This window comes from Geotrypetes seraphini, chromosome 4, assembly GCF_902459505.1.
Source record: "Geotrypetes seraphini chromosome 4, aGeoSer1.1, whole genome shotgun sequence".
In the NCBI taxonomy this organism is placed as follows: domain Eukaryota; kingdom Metazoa; phylum Chordata; class Amphibia; order Gymnophiona; family Dermophiidae; genus Geotrypetes; species Geotrypetes seraphini.
Window position 1 is genome coordinate 41,288,091 of NC_047087.1, and position 26,201 is coordinate 41,314,291.

General features: G+C 42.6%; 1 protein-coding gene across 6 annotated transcripts in view; it reads left to right on the top strand.

Moving 5' to 3' along the window:
* Nucleotides 1–26,201, top strand: part of ANKRD27 (ankyrin repeat domain 27) — a 141,304-nt gene that overhangs the window by 48,617 nt on the left and 66,486 nt on the right. For all 6 annotated transcript variants that reach the window (XM_033940966.1, XM_033940967.1, XM_033940972.1 and 3 more), the window contains 3 exons: nucleotides 3,876–3,968; nucleotides 13,774–13,898; nucleotides 18,027–18,109. In XM_033940966.1, coding sequence (XP_033796857.1) covers nucleotides 3,876–3,968; nucleotides 13,774–13,898; nucleotides 18,027–18,109 — 301 coding nt within the window. The remainder of the gene's footprint in view (nucleotides 1–3,875; nucleotides 3,969–13,773; nucleotides 13,899–18,026; nucleotides 18,110–26,201) is intronic.

The window sequence follows — 26,201 nt, forward strand, 5'->3', positions numbered from 1 at the left end:
GTGCAGCCCATGTCTTTTCCTTGGTATCTTGATATGAGTGTTTTAGTCATGGAGCACTGGGATGTTCCAGAGTGCTATTCAAGATAATTTCTAGGCTGTATCCATCAAATATCTAGGAGTCCAGTTAACGGCAGATCCTGCTAATTTATTTAGTGCTAATTTTCCGGCCCTGCAGAAACAGTTGTTTCAGGAGTTAGATCGCTGGGAGGGAATGACAATTGGGTGGATGGGGAGAATTGTGGCTGTAAAAATGATATTACGTAAATTGCTATATCACTTCATGGCTTTGCCTATTGCAAACCCTAGAGCATTTTTTCGTCGCTTGTCTAGAAAAATATTTGCCTATATTTGGAGACATAAACCTCCTCGGGAATGGAAGGCAATTCTATTGCAAGCAAAGCAGAAGGGAGGGATGGTAGTTCCAGTTTTTTTATTTATTTATTATCAGGCTGCTTTGATGCAAGAAGTTGCGGCAAGGGTGGGCTATGTAGATTGCCCATGGATACATTTAGAACAAGCTTTTTCCCCAGATATTTTTCTTTGGAGGTTACCATGGTCCCCTATGGTGATTCTGCGAGCCTGGCTCAGAATTGCAAATCCATTTTTGATGGTGATTCTGCAAACCTGGTATTCCCTGCTTTAGAAAATGTTTCCAGAATGCAAGTTTTTTTGCCCAGACTTCCTATTTCTTTATTAGAGGGCTTTGTGTCATGAGGAGAGGATCTTGTCCGCTTCCAATGGGTTTGGGCAGGGCTACATACAGTTGGGCAGCTTTGGCAGTATGGGGTAATGCTATCTTTTGAGTACCTGTAGGAGAAATATGGCCTGTCCTCCAAGGATGCATTTTCTTATACACAATTAAGGCTCTTTCTAGCTAAACATGCTTTTTAGGATCTTAGCTTGGAGGAAACTAAGTTAGAACAAGCGCTGTGGAGGAGGGGGATGGGGGGAGGAATTTCCCATTTATATGGGGCCCTGCTTGCTCGGGAGGCTCCTGAGGATTGTTAAAGGGACCGATGGGAGCAGGAGTTGGGGATAAGGTTGGGAGACTCTGCATGGGTAATGTTACATAAATGTCTTTTCTATTCCACTTGCCTCTTCATTAATTGAAAATGGCTACAAAATGTATTACCAATGGTATATGACTCCTCAACACTTGTCCCAGATTTATGACCATCATGAGAATTTATGTTGGAAGTCCTGTGGATGTGTGGGATCTTTTCAACACATATGTTGGTCGTATCCTGTGATAAAGCCTTATAGGAATATGGTGGGTCAATTGATATTTCACATTACCCAGAAGCACTGTCCTATGTTGAAGGATTGCTTTCTATTTAATGCACCCATACCGGGTTATACCCCACTGGAAAATTGTTTAGCCTTGTTTGTACTGTAGCCTGCTTGGCTTTGGCAAAACACTGGTGTTCCACCATGGTTCCTGAGTGACGATACTTACTGTCATCTGGATTATGTACATTTAGGCGTGGATTCTGTAAACTGCGTCCTGACTGTAAGCAGCTGTAGGCTGCCTACAGCTATCTATCTAATCAGCCAATCGGGATGCACGTTTATTTTGGTTTTTTAATGCTCCCCAGGCAGGCGGCCTATATTGAAGGAGCCTATGGAGGCCCGCAATCCTGCCTAAGCTCACCTAAGGTGGGCCTATGCGTCTGCCTAGTAGAGCGGGGAGATGCTTACAATTGTAAGTAGACAGCCACTATACTTATCACGGCAAGGGATCGCCAGTCTCCCCCCCCCCCTCCCGAACGAGGGATGCCTAATTCCTCCTGCCGGGCATCCTATACAGAATCTGGGCCTTAATGTATAAACTAACGGCGCTACAGCGCAAGAGGTTGGTCCCTTATAAAATCTGGGATTGTTATGTTGCCTGGAGGTTGGACTCCTCTACGTTGTAGTTGTAAACCCTGTGTGCTGTTGTCCTGTTGGTGTGGGTGGCGAGCTCTGCCATGTGGGGAGCTAACTGCTCAAGGTTTATAGTTTGCTTTTCAATATTTCTGTATGTTTTATATAAGAGGGTGGGGTGAGGGGATTGAGGGAGGTACTGGGTGGATTGTTGGGAAAGTGATGATGCTTTTGTTTGAATTCTATTCTGAAATTTTTCAATAAAAAGGATTTTGGGAAAAAGACTTGCTTTTTTTTGTAGCCATTATGTCTTCAAGATGAGTCTTGGTGCTGCAGGCCCTGTCATGCAGGGATCCCTTCCTCAAGATCTTGGAAGTGGCAGTTTCCTTCTGCATGGTCTTGTCCTTTTTTTTTCTGAAGCTTGTTTTGGCATTTCATGTCGATCAAGAGGTAAGATTACCAGTGCTCCAGGGCATGATTCTGAGAGAGTTGTATATGAGGAGAATCCTCCTTCATTGTCTAGAGGTCACCAATGCATTCTGACTGTTGCACCATCTATTTGTCCTCAACAATTAGGCTAGCTGTAGTAGACCGACGTCTAAGGTTGCCATTTCATGATGAATACAGATGGCTATCTCGTCAACATATATTGCCTATGGTAAACATTTGCTGGTTTCCTTAAAAGCATATTCCACAAGAAGCATGGCTTCTTAGTGGGCAGAAGCTCTGACGATTTTTGCCCAGGGAGATTTGTAGGGCAGTGACCTGGTCCACTCTGCATACGTTTTCCAAATGGCAGCATGGGAGAACACAGTAAGGTGCAGATGTCTCATCTTAGATTTCTGGGACTGCTTTTATATGTCCCTACTGTCCAGAATGACACACCTATTGCACTAGAAAAAGAGATTAGGTCCATATCTTGCTAATATCTTTTCTAGTAGATAGATGTCATTTTGGAACCCCGCCCTGTCAGTTTTTACTCCGCCTGCCTACTGTCTCAATCAGGAAGTTTGAGTCCAAACAGATTTTGATGTCTGTCAGATCTTAAGGGTATGAAGAATCTATTGCTATAACACATTGGGGGAATGTTTGAGCCCCATAAATGTTTCTGATTGATATGGTTATTTCAATGTTCCAGTTTTGTTAATTAAAATGTTTAAATTTATTATACTTTCAGAGCAGATCAGAATGTAGATTGGGAGTCTTCCCGTACCCCTCCTTCTTATGTGTTCCTATATAGCGCTATCGCATGCTACTAAAATTAACAAACTGAAGGGGGGCAGCAGAATCCTCTGGAGAAGGAGTTGAAAACCTGGAATGGATTCCATCTGCATGGCTCACGAGCATGGAGAGAATATCCTACTGTCCAGAATGGCACACCGATCTACTAGAAGATATTAGCAAGGTAAGAACCTAATCTTTTTAAGCTCTGGAGTCTTGATTTTAAAAATATTTCACCCATTTTGTATTTGTTTAAATTTTGCTAATGCTTTCCGAGTTTCAAGCAAGACATTGCATGGAGCACCTCTTTGCATCTATCTTTTTGTTCAGGTTTGTGTTACATAATATAAATATCAAGATTTTCTGAGATGCTAAATATGTTACCAGAAAGACTAGAAATGCAAAAAGTCAGGAAAAAGTGTGGTGCTCTGTACAATGTTTGGAGATCTTAATTGGCATATAAGTTTCTATAAGTTGCACAATAATAAAACAGGGACTCGTGGTTTATTTCTGTATAGAAGTAGGTGCTTTTATGAGTTTTCTTTTTTTTGCTCAGTTTTTAAAATATGCCCTAAAATAAAGACATTCATTAAGGCATCTATTAAATATTGCCAGCTCTGATGGAACCTTTTTTTAATATAATGTGACATATCTGTTCAAAATGCATACTTTTTATTTAAAAACTTGTAATGAATGTACCATGTCTAGTAAAAATAACAGTGGTTTAATTTGTAAGATTGGAGATCAACTTTATCTACAATTTCTTTTAAAAGCAGTCATTTGTTTTACAGGAGCCTGGTGAATATAATAACAAGCTATTCTTGAGGCAAAGAATGAATTTACTGTCTCAGATGTCTGCCACTCCTATTGATTGTTTATTCAAGGTGAAGCATAAGAAGCTGTTACTTACTGGTACCAACTGACAGGTTTGATTAATAAGCATCATGAATGCTGGAATCCAGCAATAGTGACTCTTGGCATATTGTGGAAAAACCTGCTATGTTCATAATTCTCAGAAATCTTCAGCACAAATATAAAAACATTAAGATTTGCCATAATGGGACAAACTAAAAGTCCATCAGGCTTAGCATCCTGTTTAACAGTAGCCAATCCAGGCCACAAGTACATGGCAGGATCCTCAAAAGGTTGAAGAGTTTCCCACTTCTTACCTCTAGGGCAGTGATTCTCAACCAATGTGTCGTCAAAATTGTGACATAGTCATGAGATAATAAATGATACTTAATGGACTGTTTTTTTGTTCAGCTAAGAATAGGAATGTTCAGTGTGTCACAATGGAACAAAGGTTAAGAACTAATCCTCTAGGTCAGTGTATCGCCCTGTGTGCCTCCTGAGATTTCAGGTGTGCCGCGGTACACTGGGGAAGAGGAGAGATGACGGTGCCAGCTAACTGTCTACAAGACGTGCCTCTTGTGAAGAGAGCCATGTCCTGTAATCAATCTCCCGACGCTGGCACCTTTTCTCTCTCCTGGCCCTTCTCTCCAGCTCTTCTTGCTGGCTCTTCTCTCCTCTCGGCGCAAGGCCCATTTGAAGGGCCTTTGCGCATGTGCTGACGTCACGCCGATGCCAGTGCACTTCCGGGTGTCTCGAGCCGGGGGCCCTGGCTCAAAAAAGTTTGCGAGACACTGCTCTTGAGATAAATACTGTTTATGAACTGTTCTGTAGAAATTTGTCTAAATCTTTTTTTTCTTTTTTTTTTAACCCAGCAATACTAAATGATTTTACCATATCATCGGGCAACACCTTCATTTTATTAAAAAAGTGTCAAAATGCCTGTTTCATGTTCATCCTACTAGACCAGTTCAAATTAATGGGTTATACTGCCCTACCAGCAGATGGAAGCATTCTGGTAAGTTTACTAGAAGAGTTTAGCTTCTGGGTCTCGATCTACTGGTAAGGCGTAACCTGTTGGTTTGACTTTCCTAGCAGGAACCCAGGAAAGGAAATTTTTAGATCAAATTCAACATGAAAGTGCTTTGTCTGAAGCATAAAAACATGATGGCAGATAAAGGCCAAATGGTCTATCCAGTCTGCCCATCTGCAGCATTCATTATCTCCTATGCTCCCTAAGAGATCCCATGTGCCTGTCCCACGCTTATGTTCCAAAAAGTTGGAAAATTGAGATGACTTTAGCAGCTAATAAAATGAAGCTATAATAAGGTATTCTGGAAAAAGGTCTGCCACAGAGCTAACACTGTTGAGTAACAATAGCAGGGTCTTACTACAATAGCAGTTCCCAAACTGAATGGATCATGACCCTAGACAAAGCAGCAACTCTAAGGCCAAAACAATTTTTTGCTGAAGGAGAACTTTCACATGATCTCTCTGGGAACCCTTCTACCCCTGCTAGAAAAAGGAGATTGGCCATTTGCTCTCTAGGTCTAAAAGAAGCCTCTGCTCACAGGAAGGATCTCCACTATGGAGAAGGAGATACAGGATCTTATTCCCTTTTGTCTGGAAGCAGTTAAGATTTGGAATCGGGCCACTTTCTGTGGGATACTTCTCAGGGAGGTTTATTTGGCAGAGAAGCAGAATGTGTTGGTATAGAAGTTGAACAGACTTCTTGAGCCTTACAAATGGGGTCTCAGCATGACAGTCTTGCATCTGATTTTCTCTCAGTGGGGAACACCGGACATAAATCTCTTCACTTTTCCTCAGATCAGCAAACTTCCACAATTCTGTTCCAGACTCTGTGCTCCCAATCGCATTGTGTTGGACACCTTTCTGTTTCATTTGGGGGGGGGGGCAAGTTCCTCTAAGCATATCCTCCAATCTCTCTTATAGAGAAAAATCTACTTAAACTTTGCCAAAATCAAGGCACCATGATCCTCATAGCATCTCTTTGGCCACGTCAGCATCCTATAGACTCCCTCACAGTGCTTTATAATCTTGCAAACAGATATAAGTCTCTAAAGTTCAGCATCAAACAAGGTACATTTATTTGCTAGTATTATAAATCATAATGACTTTCACATTCCTATGTGAATTTTGTCTGGAGGTTTAATGCAGTGAGAGTTTTAGTAGTATATTAGTCTTAAAGATATAAATTTTAACTCAAATCGTTTCACTTTGCTTGAGGAAAGGTGAGAGACAGGAGATATGATAGAGACGTTTAAATACCTACATGGCTAAATACACATAAGGTAAATCTTTCATTCTCCAGAATGAGAGGACATAGGATGAAATTAAGAGGTTATAGACTCAGAAGTAATCTAAGAAAATACTTTTTTTACAAAAGAATGGTAAATTCATGGAATAGTCTCCCTGTAGAGGTGGTAGAGACAATGACTGTATCCCAGTTCAAGAAAGCGTGGGACAGGCTAATGGTTACTGCGGATGGGCAGACTGGATGGGCCATTTGGCCTTCATCTGTCTTCTTGTTTCTATGTTTCTAGTCCTGCCTGTTGGATACCACTCCTATCCAGATACAATTTGCTGTCTGCTATGTTGATTTTAAATTGAAGAATCAGAGCATGTTAGATTGTAAGCTCTTGGAGAGGGACTGATCTTTGAATTTGCACTGATTCCAAGGCCCTATGCATGCTGCTGCTGCTTCACACTTTTGGGTGAATGGGGGTGGAATGGAGATGAATTGGGGGGAGGGACAACATAGCAGCAGTTTGTCCTTTTTTAAACTGTGGGAATATTGGATAAGATTGAGATAACTTGCACCAAGACTTTGTGCTAGATTCACTAAAGCTTCCGATCCTGTCCCGACAATCGCAAAACCAGTTTTACTGGTTTTGTGATCGTACCCCGACCCGATTCACTAAACTACTGCCTGATCAAATCTCCTACCCGATCCAATCCACCCATGCAAATGAGGGGAAATAGCATGCATAAGTAGGATGCCATCGATTCACTAAGCAGAAGAAACACCGATTGGGTTTGCCGATCTGAAATGAAGCGTCTGCTGAGAACCAGTCGCTTACTGTCCTTGCCAACTCTCCTGCTCTCTTCTGCCCTGAAATCTCAGTATCAAGGTTATCCCAGGACAAGCAGGCAGCTATTCTTGACTGATGGGTGACGGCACCGACGGAGCCCCGGTACGGACACTTTTAGAGTGATTGCACTCTAAGAACTTGGAAAGTTCTGGATACCGCACCGCGCATGCGCGAGTGCCTTCCCGCCCGACCCCGGCGCGCGGTCCCTCAGTTTTCTAGTTTCCGCGGAGCTAAGAAGACGCGTTCACTTCAACGGCCGTTGAAGAGATTTTTTCACGCCTTCCCGCTCGCGTAAACCCCCCCTTTTTACAATAAGTTTTCTTTATTTCTTTATTTCTTTTCTTATTCTAAAAAAAAAAAAAAAAAAAATACTAATTTTTTCTCCTCTTTTTCGATTTGGCCCGGCGGGGCCTGTTGCCACGATCGAAGCCTCGGCTTTCGATTTGGCAGAGGCTGTTTTCCCGTTCATGCCCCCTCAGCCCGGTTTTAAAAAGTGCCAGCGGTGCGCTAGACCAATTTCGCTGACAGACCCCCATAACTGGTGTCTGCAGTGTCTTGGTCCTGACCATCGAGCATCTTCTTGCTCCCGCTGTGCAACTTTAAAAAAGAGGACCCTCAAAAACCGCCAAATCCAGCAGCGGATCCTTTTCGGTGCCGAGATGTCCGACTCCGCAACTCCGGCACCGACATCTGTTCCACAGTCGGCTCCGACTTCGTCGACACCGCGTGATTCGACGCCGGTATCGCATCCCACAGGTAAGCCGGCTAAGAAGCCTTCCCCGTTGGAGCGTCCTCCGGTCTCTACAGCAGTGAGCCCAATCCTGCCAACCTCGAGGCGCCCACGGAAGCGCTCCGCTCCGATCGAAGTTAGTCCCTCGACATCGGGCTCTTCTTCGGAGTGTCGAGCGGCACCCAAGGCACCGCAGAAGAAAAAAGCGGTGCCGGTGCCATCCTTGGACGAGCGCATCGCCGCCGTTCTGCAGGTGCAGCTTAAGGATCAACTTCAAAAGCTGTTTCCTGCTCTCTTGACCCCGAACCTTCCAGTTCCAGTTCGGTCGGAGCCTCCGGTACCGATAGAGGAACGCCCTCTCTTATCGGCATCCACTTTCTCGGTACCGGCACTTACCACATCGTCATCGATGCCGGTTCTAGCTCCTGAACCTAGGTCTCAGCACCAGGCGGTACAGACCTCGGTACCGATACATCAGGTTGCATCGCCTGGTACCGTTTCTATGAGATCGGGCAAATCTACACATAAAACCCGACACGTAGAGCCCTCCACACCTGAGTCTCGACACCATGGCTCTCAGGTTAGAGACCCTGATTTGTGGGGAGATTCAGAAGAGCCCTTCCTATCTGAAGGAGAATGCTCTTCCGATGAGGAGGAACACCTGGTGACAGACCCTCCTTCTAAACAGGATTCCACCTCTTTTACCTCCTTTTTGAAGGAGATGTGTGAATCCCTGTCAATTCCCTTGGAGGCTGAATCCAAGAAGTCCAAAGCATTCCTTGATGCTCTGGACTTTGACCAGCCTCCAAGGGAATTCCTTAAACTTCCTCTCCATGATATTTTACGAGAGACGTTTTATAAAAACCTTGAAACTCCCCTGACTGTACCAGGAGCTCCTCGTAAGCTGGACTCTCTATACAGGGTAATCCCCATTCCTGGGTTTGACAAGCCCCAGCTCCCACATGAATCTCTTTTGGTAGAGTCTACATTAAAGAAATCAGCGGGGGCTAATGTGTATGCTTCAGTCCCTCCTGGCAGAGAAGGGAAATCTATGGACAAATTTGGCAAACGGCTTTATCAAAATGCCATGTTGGCCAATAGATCAGGAAACTATGCTTTTCATTTTTCTTTTTATTTAAAGCATTTGGTCCAACAGTTGTCTTCATTTGAACAATTCCTTCCTGATCGTAGAAAACCTTCTTTTCATTCCTGTGCTTCCTCTCTCCTTCAGTTGAGGAAATTTCTTGTCAGGTCAATTTATGACACCTTCGAATTGACTTCTAGAGCCACGGCTATGTCAGTGGCTATGCGCAGGTTGGCATGGCTCAGGGTCTCAGAGCTAGAGGTGAACCACCAAGACCGTCTAGCAAATGCTCCTTGTCTGGGGGATGAGCTGTTTGGAGAATCCATGGATTCAACAACACAAAAACTGTCGGCTCATGAAACCAGATGGGATACTCTTTTAAAGAATAAAAAGAAGACTCCCCCTGCTAGACCGTTTCGCCAACAATCGGCATACCAACGCCGATATGCTGCTCGGCCTTTACCTCAGCATTCCCAACAACCTAGGCGTCAGCGACAGCAGCAGCAACGTCAACCACCTAGGCAAAATCAGCAACAACAGGTGAAACCTCCTCCACCTCAAAAGTCTACTCAACCCTTTTGACGTGTTTCTCCAGAACATAGCCATTTTGCCTCCATCAGTTCAACTTCCCCTACCCATTGGAGGCCGTCTCACTTATTATCTCAGCCGTTGGGAGAACATAACATCCGATCAATGGGTTCTCAACATCATCCGCCACGGCTACTCTCTCAACTTTCAAACACTTCCATCTCAAAGTCTGCCAAGAGAGTCTGCTTTGAACACTCCCCAGGCTTCTCTCCTTATTCAAGAGGTTCAATCTCTTCTTCTTCTAAACGCTATCGAAGAGGTTCCTCTGGACCAGAAGGGGCAGGGGTTTTACTCCCGTTATTTTCTGGTTCCAAAGAAGACAGGAGATCTCAGACCCATCTTAGATCTTCGAGATCTCAACAAATGTTTGGTCAAGGAAAAATTCAAGATGCTCTCTCTGGCCACTCTTTACCCTCTTCTCAATCAAGACGACTGGCTATGTTCCCTCGACCTCAAAGAGGCATACACTCATATTCCCATCCATCTAGCCTCCAGGCAATACCTCCGCTTCATGATCAACAACTGTCATTACCAGTACAAAGTTCTCCCCTTCGGTCTTGCCTCATCTCCACGAGTATTCACCAAGTGTCTAATTGTGGTAGCTGCTTACCTACGCTCCCATCACCTTCAGGTGTTTCCTTACCTGGACGATTGGTTGATAAAGGCCAATTCATCTCAAACAGTTCTCCTGGCCACCAATCAAACCATCTTGTTCTTACAGCTTCTGGGGTTCGAGATCAATTTTCCCAAATCTCATCTCCTCCCCACTCAACGGCTTCAATTCATTGGAGCGGTGCTGGACACAGTCCTCATGAGAGCATTCCTACCGTCCAACCGTCTTCAAACTCTCCAATCTCTGTGTCAGCAGGTACTTCCACAACGTTCCATCTCTGCCAAACAAATGATGATACTCTTGGGTCACATGGCATCCACAGTCCATGTCACCCCCCTCGCACGTCTTCACCTGCGCATTCCTCAGTGGACCCTTGCGACCCAGTGGTCACAAGCGACGGATCCTTGCTCACGGCACATATCTGTGACATCATCTCTTCGTCAGTCTCTACAATGGTGGTTGATATCCTCAAATCTCTCCAGAGGTCTTCTATTCCATCTACCTCCTCATCAACTGATCATCACCACAGATGCCTCCCCTTATGCCTGGGGAGCTCATTTGAACGAATTCCAAACTCAAGGTCTTTGGACAGTGCAGGAAATGACACATCACATCAATTTCCTAGAACTCAGAGCGATGTTTTATGCCCTCAAGGCTTTCCAACATCTTCTCTATCCTCAGGTCCTTCTGTTGTGCACAGACAATCAAGTGGCCATGTACTACATCAACAAACAGGGTGGGACAGGCTCTCGCCTCTTGTGCCAAGAAGCCCAGCAGATTTGGACTTGGGCCACAGATCACCATCTCTTTCTGAAAGCGATTTACATTCAGGGAGAGCAGAATTACTTAGCGGACAAGCTGAGCAGAATTCTCCAACCTCACGAGTGGACACTCGATCCCTTAACTCTACAGTCCATCTTTGCTCAGTGGGGCACTCCTCAGATCGACCTTTTCGCAGCTCCTCAAAATTACCAGCTGCCTCTCTTCTGCTCCAGACTATACACTCCTCACCGTCTGGCAGCGGATGCATTTCTCCTCGATTGGTCCAATCTGTTCCTGTATGCCTTTCCTCCTCTGCCTCTCATGTTACGAACATTGTTCAAGCTCAAGAGGGAAGGAGCCACCATGATTCTGATTGCCCCAAGGTGGCCCAGACAGCATTGGTTCTCCCTTCTACTTCAACTCAGTTCCAGGGAACCTTTTCTGCTTCCACTGTTTCCTTCTCTGCTTACGCAACAACAGGAGACTCTTCTACATCCCAACCTCCAGTCTCTGCACCTGACAGCTTGGTATCTCTCGGGCTGACTTCACAGCATTCTCTTCTGTCTCAGCCCGTTCGTTCTATTCTGGATGCTTCCAGGAAACCAGCCACTCTGCAATGTTACCATCAGAAGTGGACACGGTTTTCTTCCTGGTGTCTTCTTCATCATCATGATCCCACGTCCCTTGCAGTGGAGACCCTATTGGACTATCTACTTTCTTTGTCTAACTCTGGTCTCAAAACTACCTCCATCAGAGTCCATCTCAGTGCTATTGCTGCATTTCATGAGCCCATCCAGGGAAAACTCCTTTCAGCTCATCCCCTAGTCTCTAGATTCATGCGAGGTCTTTTTAATGTAAAACCACCTCTAAAAGCACCTCCTGTGGTCTGGGATCTTAATGTGGTTCTCTCTGCTTTGATGAAGCCTCCTTTTGAACCCTTAGCTACTGCCGCTTTCAAGTTTCTCACTTGGAAGGTACTTTTCCTCATTGCTATCACCTCTGCCAGGAGGGTCAGTGAGCTCCATGCACTGGTTTCTGACCCACCTTTTACAGTCTTTCATCACGATAAGGTGGTTATGCGTACACATCCAAAGTTTCTCCCAAAGGTTGTCTCTGAATTCCATCTCAACCAATCTATTGTACTGCCTGTTTTCTTTCCAAGACCTCACACTCACTCTGGTGAACAGGCTCTTCATACTTTGGACTGTAAGAGGGCTTTAGCTTACTATTTAGACCGTACTAAACCCCACAGATCTTCGCCCCAACTTTTCTTATCTTTTGATCCTAATAAGTTGGGACGCCCTGTTTCTAAACGTACGCTGTCTAATTGGCTCGCAGCGTGCATTTCATTCTGCTATTCTCAATCCGGACTGGCACTGGAAGGTTCTGTCACGGCCCATAGAGTTAGAGCTATGGCAGCATCTGTAGCTTTCCTCCGCTCCACGCCTATTGAGGAAATCTGCAAAGCTGCTACTTGGTCCTCAGTTCACACTTTTACATCACATTATTGTCTGGATACATTCTCCAGACGGGATGGTCACTTCGGCCAATCTGTTTTGCAAAATTTGTTTTCCTAATGGCCAACCTTCCCACCATCCCTCTTTTTGTTAGCTTGGAGGTCACCCATCAGTCAAGAATAGCTGCCTGCTTGTCCTGGGATAAAGCACAGTTACTTACCGTAACAGGTGTTATCCAGGGACAGCAGGCAGATATTCTTGCGTCCCACCCACCTCCCCGGGTTGGCTTCTTAGCTGGCTTATACTAACTGAGGGACCGCGCGCCGGGGTCGGGCGGGAAGGCACTCGCGCATGCGCGGTGCGGTATCCAGAACTTTCCAAGTTCTTAGAGTGCAATCACTCTAAAAGTGTCCGTACCGGGGCTCCGTCGGTGCCGTCACCCATCAGTCAAGAATATCTGCCTGCTGTCCCTGGATAACACCTGTTACGGTAAGTAACTGTGCTTTATAACCCCATATAAAACAACCATCAAAATAAAAAACTTAAAACTGTAAAATATATATACATATGCATACGAATTCCCTTTTTATATATTCTGAAAAAAGTGCAGTGCGAGCTCGTGGTTTTAACCTGCGGGTTTAAAGCGTATTCTGTTCCATAATCTGGCTGCACAAAAATTGAAATTCCTTTTAAAATATCCACTTGTAGAGTCAGCAAGTAAACTGCAGCCAACCCCTCCCCCCACACACCCCCAATCTTTATTTTGAGCTCACTTGTGCGAAGAGCAAGCGTATCTACAACCAACAAGGATAATCTACGCATGTGTCTCGATCGTTCTACAGCGATCCATGGGATCGCTGTAGGGCATGCGTCCGATCAGATCATTTGCTGCAGAATCTGTTGTGAATCGATCGCTCGGTAAAACTCGGCCAAGAATCGCCCAACAACGATCCAGATCGGTGAGTTTAGTAAATTTAGGCCTTTGACAATAACAGTGAATATTTATTGAAGCATGACCATAGTGATGCAGGAGATTTCAGGGTCAAGTCTCCTGTTGTCTAGGAGCCTGGGTGTGTTGATAGCATTTGGAAGCTGAGCATATCACCATTATTATGCTGATTTCTCCTGGCGGAGCACTACTTCTGAAGGATTCAGTCTGTGAAATCTTCCAGACTTGGGCCTTAGCCAGGGAATTGAATTATTGTTATTGAAAACAAACGGTGCAAAATACTGTAACTGTTATGGCTGTTGTTGGGGCCAAAGCAGCCAAAGAAAACCAAAACGGGCAGCAGATCTGAGGGTTGTTTAGCTGAGAAGTAAAGAGGGGAGGGCGAAGAATTATATCTTTTTGCCTTGCTTCTAATGCCTTCATTCACTTCTGCATGCTTCATTTTCTGAAAGAAAGACAATATTGTCCAGTGAGTGCTTCATTTAACATACAGTTCTTTCCCTTCGTCATTAAATTTTGTTCTAGTGTAAGATTTGCTTTTCAGCACATTGCATCAGGTGAGAAAGAGGAAGTGGAGAGATTGCTAAGCCAAGGAGAAAACGATGAGGACACAGCGCAGATGTGTCATCCTCTCTGTTCCTGTGATAACTGTGAAAAGTTTGTTTCTGGGTAAGGAGAATGCTCATTTCCATTGTAAGATTGTTCTTTGCAGTCAGAGAATCAGATTCTTTATTTCCTCACCAGACCAGTATAGATGGTTGGGTCTGTGCCATCCTACCAGCAGGTGCTGACAGATAAGCTAGTGAGTTGTGGTTGTGATGTGCAGCAATGTAGCCAGCCAGTATTTATTTTTTCCAAATCTGTAGTCATTTGTCATTAATCCCTGCTGATATTCTCATTTTTTCAACATTTTATATACTTTTTGTAATCTTTTTGTTTTATATTTTATCACTTATGTTGTCAATAGAATAGATTTTCAATAGTATAATGTTTAGATCACTTAGCTTCTTTTGCGAGTATGCATTCTGTGATCTACTGGTTCACCAGTGCTGTCCCAGCATTAGAGTAAATATTCCCCCATGCCAACGCGTTTCGCTTAACTTTATCAAGGCTGGGGAGTCTGCGGGAACATAAAGCACAAAGAAAACCCATTAATATACAGTAGTAATTGCTTAGTGTAAAATATTAAGAAATCAATTAGCACAGCTTACCATAGTTTTAACTTTCATACTAACACGCCGGTAATAACCAAAAGATGGCCGCGGCGTGCACCCCACAGTATAAATACACTCATCCCCTGACGTCACCTCCAATAGGGAGCAAACAGCTGAGAAGTACAAAACTGTCAGAATACTAACAGGCTAGTTAGACGTCAGCCTGAGCTAGCCAATCAGAGGCTTCATTCAGCCCCTCCGGAGCCATAGAACCTAGCATGAACATCCAGCGCAATTCTTTTAAATTGAGATTCCTCTCTATGTTTCCACCCTCCCACCCTACATAGACAGAGTCCAATACCCTCCACCTCAGGTCATCCAGAGTATGGCCACATAATTGCCAGTGTCGGACCAGAGGGGACGTTTCATTTTTAGTATGGACACGCGATTTGTGCTCTGTCAAACGTGTTTTTATAGATCTCAATGTTCTACCTACATACAGTTTAGGACAGGGACATTGGATAAGATAGATGACATGGTCAGAATTGCAGTTAGTTTTAGTTTTTGAACGATAGGACTCACTCAGTACTTTAAACTCTGAGGTCAAAATCTGAACTCCCGATGCTTTAATTCTCTTGGTGTATTGGTATGAACACTTTCTTAGTTACCCACTACATTGATGTTTATATTGATGCTTAAATTTGAATGAAGAGAGATTCTATACTCGAATTATATCAATTTAATCAGACATAGTAAACTATCTTCTCATTTAATTAAGATATCCATAGACCACCACTACTGTGATAAATTATTATATTCAATTTCATCAAAATATCATCAGCAATTTATATTTAGCAATAAAACATAACTGATGCAAGTAACATAAACTGTACTTGTTGAAAATTAATAAATCAGAACAGAAATATCATTACATTTTGAACCAAACTAAAAATCATATTAAGTGCATCCCAATCTTTCACTTTCATCCCCTTTTCCTTTTCATTCTTCTGTTCTTCTCTCACAATCTTCATTTCTTATCTTCATAGGAAGTGATTGCATTTAAAAAGACATTGGCTCAGTGCTTGTCAAGAAATCTTTTAACTTTTCCGGTTCATCAAAGTACAGGGACTTATTTCCATTTGATACCCTCATTCTTGCAGGAAAATACAGTCCATATTTGAGACCCTTTTCTTTCAAATGTGGCCTTAGCTGAAGAAACTGTTTTCTTATGTCCGCAGTATGCTTTGCAAAATCTGACAAGAATAGCAACTTTGAACCTTTATAGTTTAAATTTCTGTCAGCTTTAGCCAAATTCAAAATCTCTAAAGCCTGCTGGAATCTTAAGACCTTGAATATTAAAGGCCTTGGCTTTACTTGGCTAGCTGACCGTTTGTATGGAATTCTGTGTGCACGTTCTATCTCCAGGGGATGTTTTGAATTTAACTGCAGTAACTTTGGTAAAAGGTTTTCCAGGAACTGCACAGCATTTTCCCCTTCCAAATTCTCAGCCAGACCAATAATTTTCACATTTCTTCCTTCTTCCACGATTCTCATAATCTTCAAGTTGCTTCTTTAAGTCTTTAATATCCTTACTGTCAGCTTTACATTGCACCGCAGTGATTTCCAGCTGCTCCACTTTGTTTTCCAGTGTCAACGTTCTCTGACTGGCAATCTCCATCTGCCTGTTAATATTTACTACCTCCTCTTTCACTTCAGCGATCCCGCCTGCATTATCCAGAAGCATTTGTCTCAGGCTCTGAAATTCAGCCATCATTTCACTCCTGTCTAGCACATCAACGGTTTCAGCAGGGAGAGGCACCTTCGAAGGCGTGCACGAGGCTTGTTTCATCCTTTTAGTGGATCTCCCCGCCACGAAGGCAGTATCTATTTTCACGTGCCTCGTAGCCGCCATACTCCCCAATACTTTAACAATATTTTAGCTTTGAAAAAAACTGCAACGTACTATTTATATTCACAGCGAGTCACCTGGGTTTAAGGAGCTCCACGATTACACTGCCATCTTGTGTGCTACCAAGCCACGCCCTCAGCCTGCCAGTATTTAAAATGTCATCAAAAACACAAAAAAAGGAGGCTGAAAAAACTCAACCAAAGTGCATATGTTGAGTGATTCAAAGTAGATATGACAAAAAATATAAAGAAGTCACTCTAGATTCCTTTAACAGTGAACTAAAGGCAAATGTCCATCAACTGCTGGAAGGGGGAGAGGACAGACAGTGGATGGAAGGGGCAGATGCTGGATTGAAGAGACAGAGAGGGCATCATTTCACTTTAGCTGTATTAGGAAACATTGTTTCTGTAATTATTACTACAGTTTAGCAGATGCTTCATATATTTGTCCATCTACTTTGAAATAATACAAGACTATTGGAATATAAAACTTTAATACTGAGTTGATGCTAATGGACAGAAGAATTATTGAAACAATCACACTGATGATAATGGGCTTTAAATATTAAGGGGACTTAGTACTAAACTGTGGTAAAACTTAGTTTCACCTCAGTACGGCAGGTTAGTGACTTTTGTGGTATATGAATAATCTAACAGATGACCAACCTCGCAAGCTGTTTTATGCATGCTTTGCATCTCATTATATAACCTGCAGTAACTTAATCTAACATGTATTTTGTAAAATAATGCGTGATTTGCTGTTTAACACACATTAAGAGGTAAATGTTACATATTATTTCCTTAACGTAGGTTAGTAACTCTCTCCCCCCTAACTAGTGCAGTAATTGTCAAGTAAGATGTTTTCAAAATGGCATGGCTTCAAAAGCTATATGATGCTTAAATTATGCAAATCAGCCAGATTCTTTTATGCATAGTTCTGTAGAACACGGCCAGATAATGATTTGGAAATATAGATTGCAAAAGCTTGTTAAGTTGAGATCCCACAGGATAATTTTTTGTTATTGTTGTTTTGTGAGAGACAACCAAAATACTTATTAGGAAAGTTCTATGAAGGGAATAGAAATGGTGGTCAGTTGTGAAGAAGCATAATGAAAAGGGATTTGCTGAGCCTAAAGGAGTGGATCACAAGTATAGTGACTAGATGGGTAATTTTTCTTGATTGATAAAATGAAAAATTTAGGTAAGACAAAATTTTGTTTTATTAAATACATATATGCCTTATCAGAGTAAAAATGCTGTTCTAGTTAACTGTTCTCTATACAGTTGGATTTGCTAATTTTAAAAAACATTTTTTTAAGGGAGCCACCCCCTCCTACCACAACCATTGGTCAAAATGAGAGAAATAATGTAATGGATTTTTTACTAAGGTACTTAATGTTGAAGTACATTTTCTAAAACTGTCTCTAAAGAGCAGCACCTATTCCTAGGAAGAGCCTCAAAAAGATGATGGGAGAGAGGTCTGTCTTCAATCACAATAATGACATCTGTATCATATGTCAAACTTGCTCCATAGAGCTATCAGCCCACAGGCCATTTCCTATGTATAGTGAGGCACTGGTTGAATAAGTCAATGAAAGGCTCCTGAAACATGTTTAGACTTCACTGTGGAACCGTATGTCATACCTGGCAATGTACTTTACTGGAAAATAACAAAGGAAAATGGATTGGAGTCATGAATTCATCTTTATATATGTTTTACTTCTGTGGATTGTAGGAGGTTGAATGATCCTTCCATTGTCACTCCATTTTCCAGAGATGACAGGGGTTATACACCACTTCACATTGCTGCTATTTGTGGTAAGACTGTAATCTAGCTATTTATATCACAATTTATATAGTAGCTGAACTAGGTAATAGAAAATGCATTTGTTGGGCATGTTAAACAGTAAATGGGCATGCCTATTAATGATTAGTCTGTCTCACTGTCAGTCTGCCCTTGTGTATTTATCAGGGTCCGTCTTAATGGATGGATTGAGCTGAAATTTGGTAGAAGACAGTGGTACTCGGGTACTAACGTTCTTCTTGCCAACCTTCAATCGTATCTGTTCAATGGAAAGGCCTCTGATGTATCAGGAAACTGGAGCTAGCTGTCATTTTGGGTATAACAACATAACATAAGGTTTTATATACCATCTCAACCTGTAACTGAATGGTTTACAAAGTGAAACAAATATACATTGGTGGGGTGTTTTTTTTCCAAATTCTTTATTCATTTTTCCATCTTACATCAAGTACACAATGTTACATCAGTTAAAACTTGCATAGAACACTTGAATTTCATTCTAATATCATCTTAAATATATAAATTTATACCCTCCCCACCAACCCTTCCCATAAATATTTTAATAAAAAATATCATATCAATTTATATTCTTATCTTTTTATTAAACCTTTAATAGAACTTTATACCATCCCCCTCCCCCCTATGCATAAATGTACTTTCAGTGGAAAATGGTGTCTAATCATTGCAATAATTTGTCAATGGCTCCCAAACCTTTTTAAAATTGTTATAATTCCCTTTTTGTATGGCAATTGTTCTTTCCATTTTGTAAATGTGGCATAACAAATTCCACCAGAAGGTATAGTTAAGTCTACTGTAATTTTTCCAATTACTGGTGATATGTTGTATGGCGACTCCTGTCATAATCAATAAAAGTTTATTATTGCTTGATGAAATTTGACTTTTTGTTCTCATTGACATACTGAACATAATTGTATCATATGATAATGCTACATGGTTTTCTAGTAAACAATTAATTTGAGACCAAATTGATTTCCAAAAGGCCATAATACAGGGACAATAGAATAATAAATGATCTAAAGTCCCTGCTTCCGTATTACAATGCCAGCATCTATTAGACTTAGAGCTATCTAACTTTTGTAATCTAACTGGGGTCCAAAATGCTCTATGTAAAAAGGAAAAACCAAGTTTGTCTCATAGATGCAGACACCGTACATCTCATTCTCCAAGACCAAATTCGTGGCCATTGAGACGCATTAATTTGATGCTTTATCTCAATGCTCCAAATGTCCCTAAGACCATATTTAGGTTTTTTATTTACAAATCTATTTATCAATTTATACCACTGTGCGACCTGGTGTCCCAAGAAGTCCACCTGAAAGCATAAGAACGCCAGACTATACTGATTATTGAGATTTTTCCATTCATGGAACCCCTCCTGATTAGCCTGCTTCAGTTGCAACCATCTAAAACTGTGCAACTGTTGCAACTGTGAAAAGTCAAGCAGTTTACCATTTGAAATAACATCGCCCACAATCTGTATACCTGCTATCATCCAATGCTTCTAAATGACCTTCAATCCGCCAATTTGAATCTTGGAGTTTAACCATATAGTTTGATTTGTTGATTTATAGATTGGAATAGATGTTAAATTACTAACATATCGCATAATCCATATCCATAAATATTCTGTTTTCTTTATACAATCTAGGCATTTTTATGCTAAGAACATGACATAAACATAGAGGGATATCCAAAAAATCAAGAAAAGGATGCCCAAAATAAATCACAAAAAATTGCACCCTCCAAAATACAGGACAAAAAAGTCACCTTTCTTTACAAAAAGGGAGAAAAGACCTCAGTGTCTAATAGGGGCTCTTATAAGCTTCCCATATAGACAGGCTAGTTTTAAACAGAATTTAATCCTAGCAGACACATCCTTGGTCAGAAAAACTCCCAATTAGTATGTGAACCTCTATTCTAATTTTCTAATAGTTTTATATATTTTCTTATAGTTTTATATATTTTTTTAAACTTTTCTTCAAACAACAATTGTCAAAAATAGAAGTCACTTATCTGAGCACTTCGATATTCAGGTGTAGTCCTGGAGTAAAGCAAGCAGGAAAAACTGCTCTATGGAAAAAAGCTATCAGTCAAAACATTCTTCCAAAATATCCAAACGTTTAAAGAAATATATAAAACTATAAGAAAATATATAAAACTATTAGAAAATTAGAATAGAGGTTCACATACTAATTGGGAGTTTTTCTGACCAAGGATGTGTCTGCTAGGATTAAATTCTGTTTAAAACTAGCCTGTCTATATGGGAAGCTTAAAGAGCCCCTATTAGACACTGAGGTCTTTTCTCCCTTTTTGTAAAGAAAGGTGACTTTTTTGTCCTGTATTTTGGAGGGTGCAATTTTTTGTGATAAACATAGAGGGAACATGAGTCGCCACTCCAACCACAACCAGTCTGGGGTATTATCAATGAGCTCTGGGAGGACCCAATACATACCCTGGCGCAGAATATAGGCTTGATGATACCTATAAAAATTGGGAAAATTTACCCCTCCAATTGTTTTTTGTAAAGATATTAAAGCAATTCTAGGAGTTTTGCCCAGCCAAACAAATTTTGTAAAAATACTGTTTAACTTTTTATAAAAGAACTTTTTATAAAAGGACCCCTTAAAAAAAACTGGTAACATTCCCATTTGATAACAAACCACAGGCAATATCATCATTTTAATAGTTTGAACTCTCCCCCACCAAGACAGATTTAGTGGATTCCATCGCTCGCACATTTCTGTTATCTTATGCAATATAGATTTTTCATTCTCTTTCATTGTGTCTTCCAGCGTGTTTTTTATTCAAATTCCCAAATATTTTAATCCACCTTCCTTCCATACAAAAGAAAATGAATCAAACAATCCTTTTCTATAATATACGTTTAGTGGAAGGATTTCAGATTTACTCCAATTTATCTTATACCCTGAAAATTTTCCAAATTTCTCAATCAATTCGAGTAAGCATGGAATGGTTGTTTCTGGATTTCTCAAATGAAGCAAAATATCATCTTCATATGCAGAGGAATACCCTGTATCTCCTTTACTTGCTGAATTGCTAATAACAAGGGTTCCAAAACAATATCAAAAAGCAAACCCCCCTCCGCAAATTAAAGCGTTCTGAAAAATTATTATTAATATACAATTTTGCAACAGGGGAGCTATACAATGTTTGAATCATTTGTATAAATCTTGAACCTATTCCAAACCATTCCATAGCTTGATACATGAAGGTCCATTCCATCCGATCAAAGGCTTTCTCTGCGTCCAAGGACACAGAAAAAGCCAGATCTTTCATGGTTTTTGTTAAATTTAACATATGAAAAGCCAATCTTGTGTTATTAGATGAATGTCTCCTAGCAACGAATCCAGTTTGGTGCATATCAGTAATAAAAGGGAGAGCCTTAGTTAAGCGTAAAGCCAATGTCTTAGCCAAAAGTTTTCCATCTACATTAATTAATGATATAGGCCTATAATTTGAAACCAAGTGGGATCTTTGTTTGGCTTTGGCAAAACTATAGTCAATGATTCCGCCATAGTACCTGTAATGCAACCCTTATTTAGTTGAGACTGATATAATTTCAATAAATGAGGTAATAGGGTAATTTGAAATGATTTATAAAATTCTACTGTGAAACCATCACCACCTGAAGCGGATCCAGCTCTAAGAGACTTCAACGCTATTTCTAATTCTTTTAATGATATAGGCCAGGGGTGCCCAACGCGTCGATCGCGATCGACAGGTCGTTCGCTCAGGCGACCCCAGTCGATCGCACAGCAGGTTCCCTTCTTCCCTTCTCTTTTTTTCCCCTCCTGACTGGCCCGCCTCTTAAAGAACGCTGGCCAATCAGATTGCTGGAAGGGCGGGGTGAAGGTCGGTGGGGGACGGAGCTCAGTGCATCACAAGAAATAGAAGCGCCTGTAATGATTGAGGTAAGAGCGAGGCCTAATGCTGCCCGATATACAATTTTAAAAACCCCAAAATCGGCCTCCCAATCAGTGGCGTACCGAGGTGGGGCCCCCGCCCCGGGTGCACGGCTTGGAGGGATGCACAGCCGTCCGGGTCCTCCTGCCCTTCCTTTCCACTGGTCTGCGCACGGGGCTCGCACCCGCCGCCCAAATGGTGCTGTTGGTTATCGCGAGACTCGCGGGAGTTGACGGCACCATTCGAGCGTCGGCGCGGGACCAGTCAGGCGCAAGCCCCGAGCGCGGACCGGGGGAAAAGAAAGGCAGGATGACCCGGACCTGGCCGGCTGTGCACCCCTCCAAGCCGTGCACCCGGGCAGATCGGACCCCTTCTAAATCCATTGTACTTGTCTTTTATTCAGTTCCACTAATGAGCATTGTGACAGGCAGTTCTTATGGGGCAGTTCTTGGAAGTATTTCTTTGTTTTTCTGTGCCTAAGTATTCTATTAATTTAACTTCCTTATTCCTGTGGGGATCTCCAAAGGGGATGAATGGGAGACGGCCGGTGGCAGGTGGTACTTTAGCAATTCTTACAGGTTGCCATAGGCCTCAGGAGCTGTCTTCCCTCTGCCGTGGTCCTGCCCCTCCTCTAAGTCAGAGACAGGCTTGGGGCAGAGGGAAGACAGCTCCTGAGGCCTATGGCAACCTGCAAGGATCGCTAAAGTACCAGCGATCCTCTCTGCAGACTGCTCCCTGCTGGAATTAGGTAAATGGATGTGGGGAGGGTAGGCCTTGGGGGGGGGGATTGCAGTCCTTCAAGGGGTAGTGCAGGCCTTCAGGGGGGGAGTCAACCTTTGAGGGGGAATGTACAGACCTTCAGGGGGGGTCAGGCCTTCGGGGGAGGGGGGCTGTATAATAAAAAAATATTTGAACATAAATACAAAGTACACTTGGTGTGTATATATATATAAAATATATATAGGTAAATATATATAGGTAAAATGTTCAGACTCTCTTGAAGTTTGCTTTCACCAGAATGGACATAAAGTTTTGAGAAAAATGTTGGCAGTACAATTGATTGGCTTAACTCCAAAACCATCTTAAAATGTGAAAAAAAAAAATAAAAACAAAACCAAAAGGAGCAAAAACACCTCACATGTTGGTGCTTAGTCTGTTGCAGGCTTTTTTTGTTATTTAATTTTGGCCAATTTGGTAGCTAGGGATTCCTGTATGTGAAAATATGTTTTGTTTGTTCTTGAAGAAAACAAAATTAGTCAACTGATGTTCTCCAAGGACAGCAGGACACACATTCTCATATACCTACCATCCTCCCCTAGGAATTGAATTCTAACAGCAGTGTTATTAGACTGTCCTGGTCCATCATGATAATAGTGGGCAAGAAGGCATGCCATATAAGAACATAAGACTTGCCTCTGTCGGGTCAGACCGGAGGTCCATCGTGCCCGGCAGTCCGCTCACGCGGCGGCCCCTCAGGTCCAGCACCTGATAGTGCTCCTACCCTAAAACTCACATATGCTTTTCGCTTTGGTCCTGTAGAGTAACCTTCTATCTATACCCTGCAATCCCCTTCGCTTTCAGGAAGTCATCCAGTCCCTTTTTGAAACCCAGTATTGTACTCTGTCCTATTACCTCCTTTGGAAGCGTGTTCCAGGTGTCCACCACCCTCTGAGTGAAGAAAAACTTCCTTGCATTCGTTTTGAATCTGTCCCCTCTCAGTTTTTCTGAGTGACCTCTTGTTTTTGTTGTCCCCGCTAGTCTGAAGAATCTGTCCCTCTCCACCCTCTCTATGCCTTTCATGATTTTATATGTCTGTATCATGTCTCCTCTCAGTCTCCGCTTTTCCAGAGTAAAGAGCCCCAGTTTGTCCAACCTTTCGGCATATGAAAGGTTCTCCATTCCCTTTATCATCCTAGTTGCTCTCCTCTGGACCCTCTCAAGTATCGCCATGTCTTTCCTAAGGTACGGTGACCAGTATTGGACACAGTATTCCAGATGTGGTTGCACCATTGCTCGATACAATGGCAGGATGACCTCCTTCGTTCTGGTAGTGATACCTTTTTTGATAATGCCCAGCATTCTGTTTGCTTTCTTTGAGGCCGCTGCACATTGCGCCGCTGGCTTCATTGTTGTATCCACCAATATCCCCAGGTCTTTTTCTAGGGTGCCTTACCCCATCTCCCTTCCTCCCATCGTATAGCTGTACATGGGGTTCCCTTTCCCGATGTGCAAGACCTTACATTTCTCCACATTGAAGCTCATCTGCCATCTTTTTGCCCACTCGCACAGTTTGTTCAGGTCACTCTGCAGTTCTTTGCATTCCTCAACAGTTTTGACCCTGTTGGAGAGTTTTGTATCGTCCGCGAACTTGGTAACTTCGCACTTCGTGCCCGTTTCCAGATCGTTAATGAATACAGTGGTGCCTCACACAACGAACTTAATTCGTTCCAGGAGCAAGTTTGTTATGCGAAAAGTTCGTTGTGTGAAACGCGTTTTCCCATAAGAATACATGTAAAACAAAATAATTCGTTCTGCAGCCCTGTTGTCCCATAAGAATACATGTAAAACAAAATAATTCGTTCTGCAGCCCTACATTTCCCTCCCTCCACCTCACCTTATATGCAGAGTTTGCCAGCTTTCTTTTTCACCCAGCCGCACGATTTCAAAAAGCTGTGCACGCGCAGCTGCTGGAGTTGATCAATGTTCTCCTCTCCTGCAACTTCCGGTTTCCGGTTGCGTCAGAGGAGAAGATTGAACAACAGAGCATGCGCGCATGTGCTGCTCTTTGAAAGTGTGTGGCTGGCCGAAAAAGAAAGCCGGAAAACTCGGTATCTAAGGTAAGGTGGAGGGAGATGATGGAACACTGCATTCAGACAGGAGGGTGCTGCTGTTCCCGGCTCACATTAGGAAGCGGCGAGAGTAGTTCCGCCCCCCTCCCCGGGCCCCTCGGGCGACTTCGTTGTGTGAAACGAAGTTCGTTATAGGGAGCAAGACAAAAAGTTCGTTATGCGCAGCGTTCGCTGTGCGAGGCGTCCGTTATGCGAGGCACCACTGTATATTGAACAGCAGCGGTCCCAGCACTGACCCCTGCGGGACACCACTCGTGACCTCTTTCCAGTCAGAGTAGTGTCCTTTTACTACTACCCTCTGCTTCCTATCCGCCAGCCAATTTTGGATCCATCTGTGGACTTCCCCTTCCACCCCGTGGTTCCACAGTTTCTTCAACAGGCGCTCGTGGGGTACCTTTTCAAAGGCTTTTTGGAAATCCAGATAAACTATGTCAATGGGGTTACCTTGGTCCAAATGTTTGCTTAGCCCCTCAAAGAAATGTAGTAGATTCGTTTGGCACGATCGTCCTTTATAGAAACCGTGCTGTCTTGTTCTCATCAGTTTATTTTTTTCTATATTCTCATTGATACCTTCCCTGATCAGTGATTCGACCATCTTCCCCGGAACTGAGGTCAAGCTCACCGGTCTATAGTTCCCGGGTCGCCTCTCAATCCTTTTTTGAAGATTGGTGTAACATTTGCTATCCTCCAATCTTCCGGGATTATCCCTGTTCTTAAGGATAGGTTGCAAATATGCCTGAGTAACTCCGCTATTTCGTCTCTGAGCTCTTTCAATATTCTTGGGTGGATCCCATCTGGGCCAGGAGATTTGTCAGTTTTTAATCTATCTATCTGATTTAGAACGTCTTCGAGGCTTACCTCCATGCATGATAATATACCCTCCTGATCCCCCTTGAAGATTTTTTCTGGTTCCGGCACGCTGGATGTGTCTTCTTTTGTAAAGACCGACGCGAAGAACTTGTTTAGTCTGTCAGCCACCTCTTTTTCCTCCTTCACCACTCCTTTCTTGTCTCCCTCATCCAGGGGTCCCACCTCCTCCCTCGCTGGCTGTTTCCCTTTTACATATCTGAAAAATGGTTTAAAATTTCTTGCTTCCTTGGCTAGTCTCTCCTCGTATTCTTTCTTGGCTTTTCTGACCACTCGGTGACATTCTTTCTGATGCTTCCTGTGCTCTTTCCAATTTCCTTCAGTTTTGTCCTTCTTCCACTTCCGAAATGATGTTTTCTTGTCTCCTATCACTGTCTTTACTTCATTGTTTATCCATGCTGGGTCTTTAGTCTGATTCTTTTTGCATCCTTTCCTAAATCTGGGT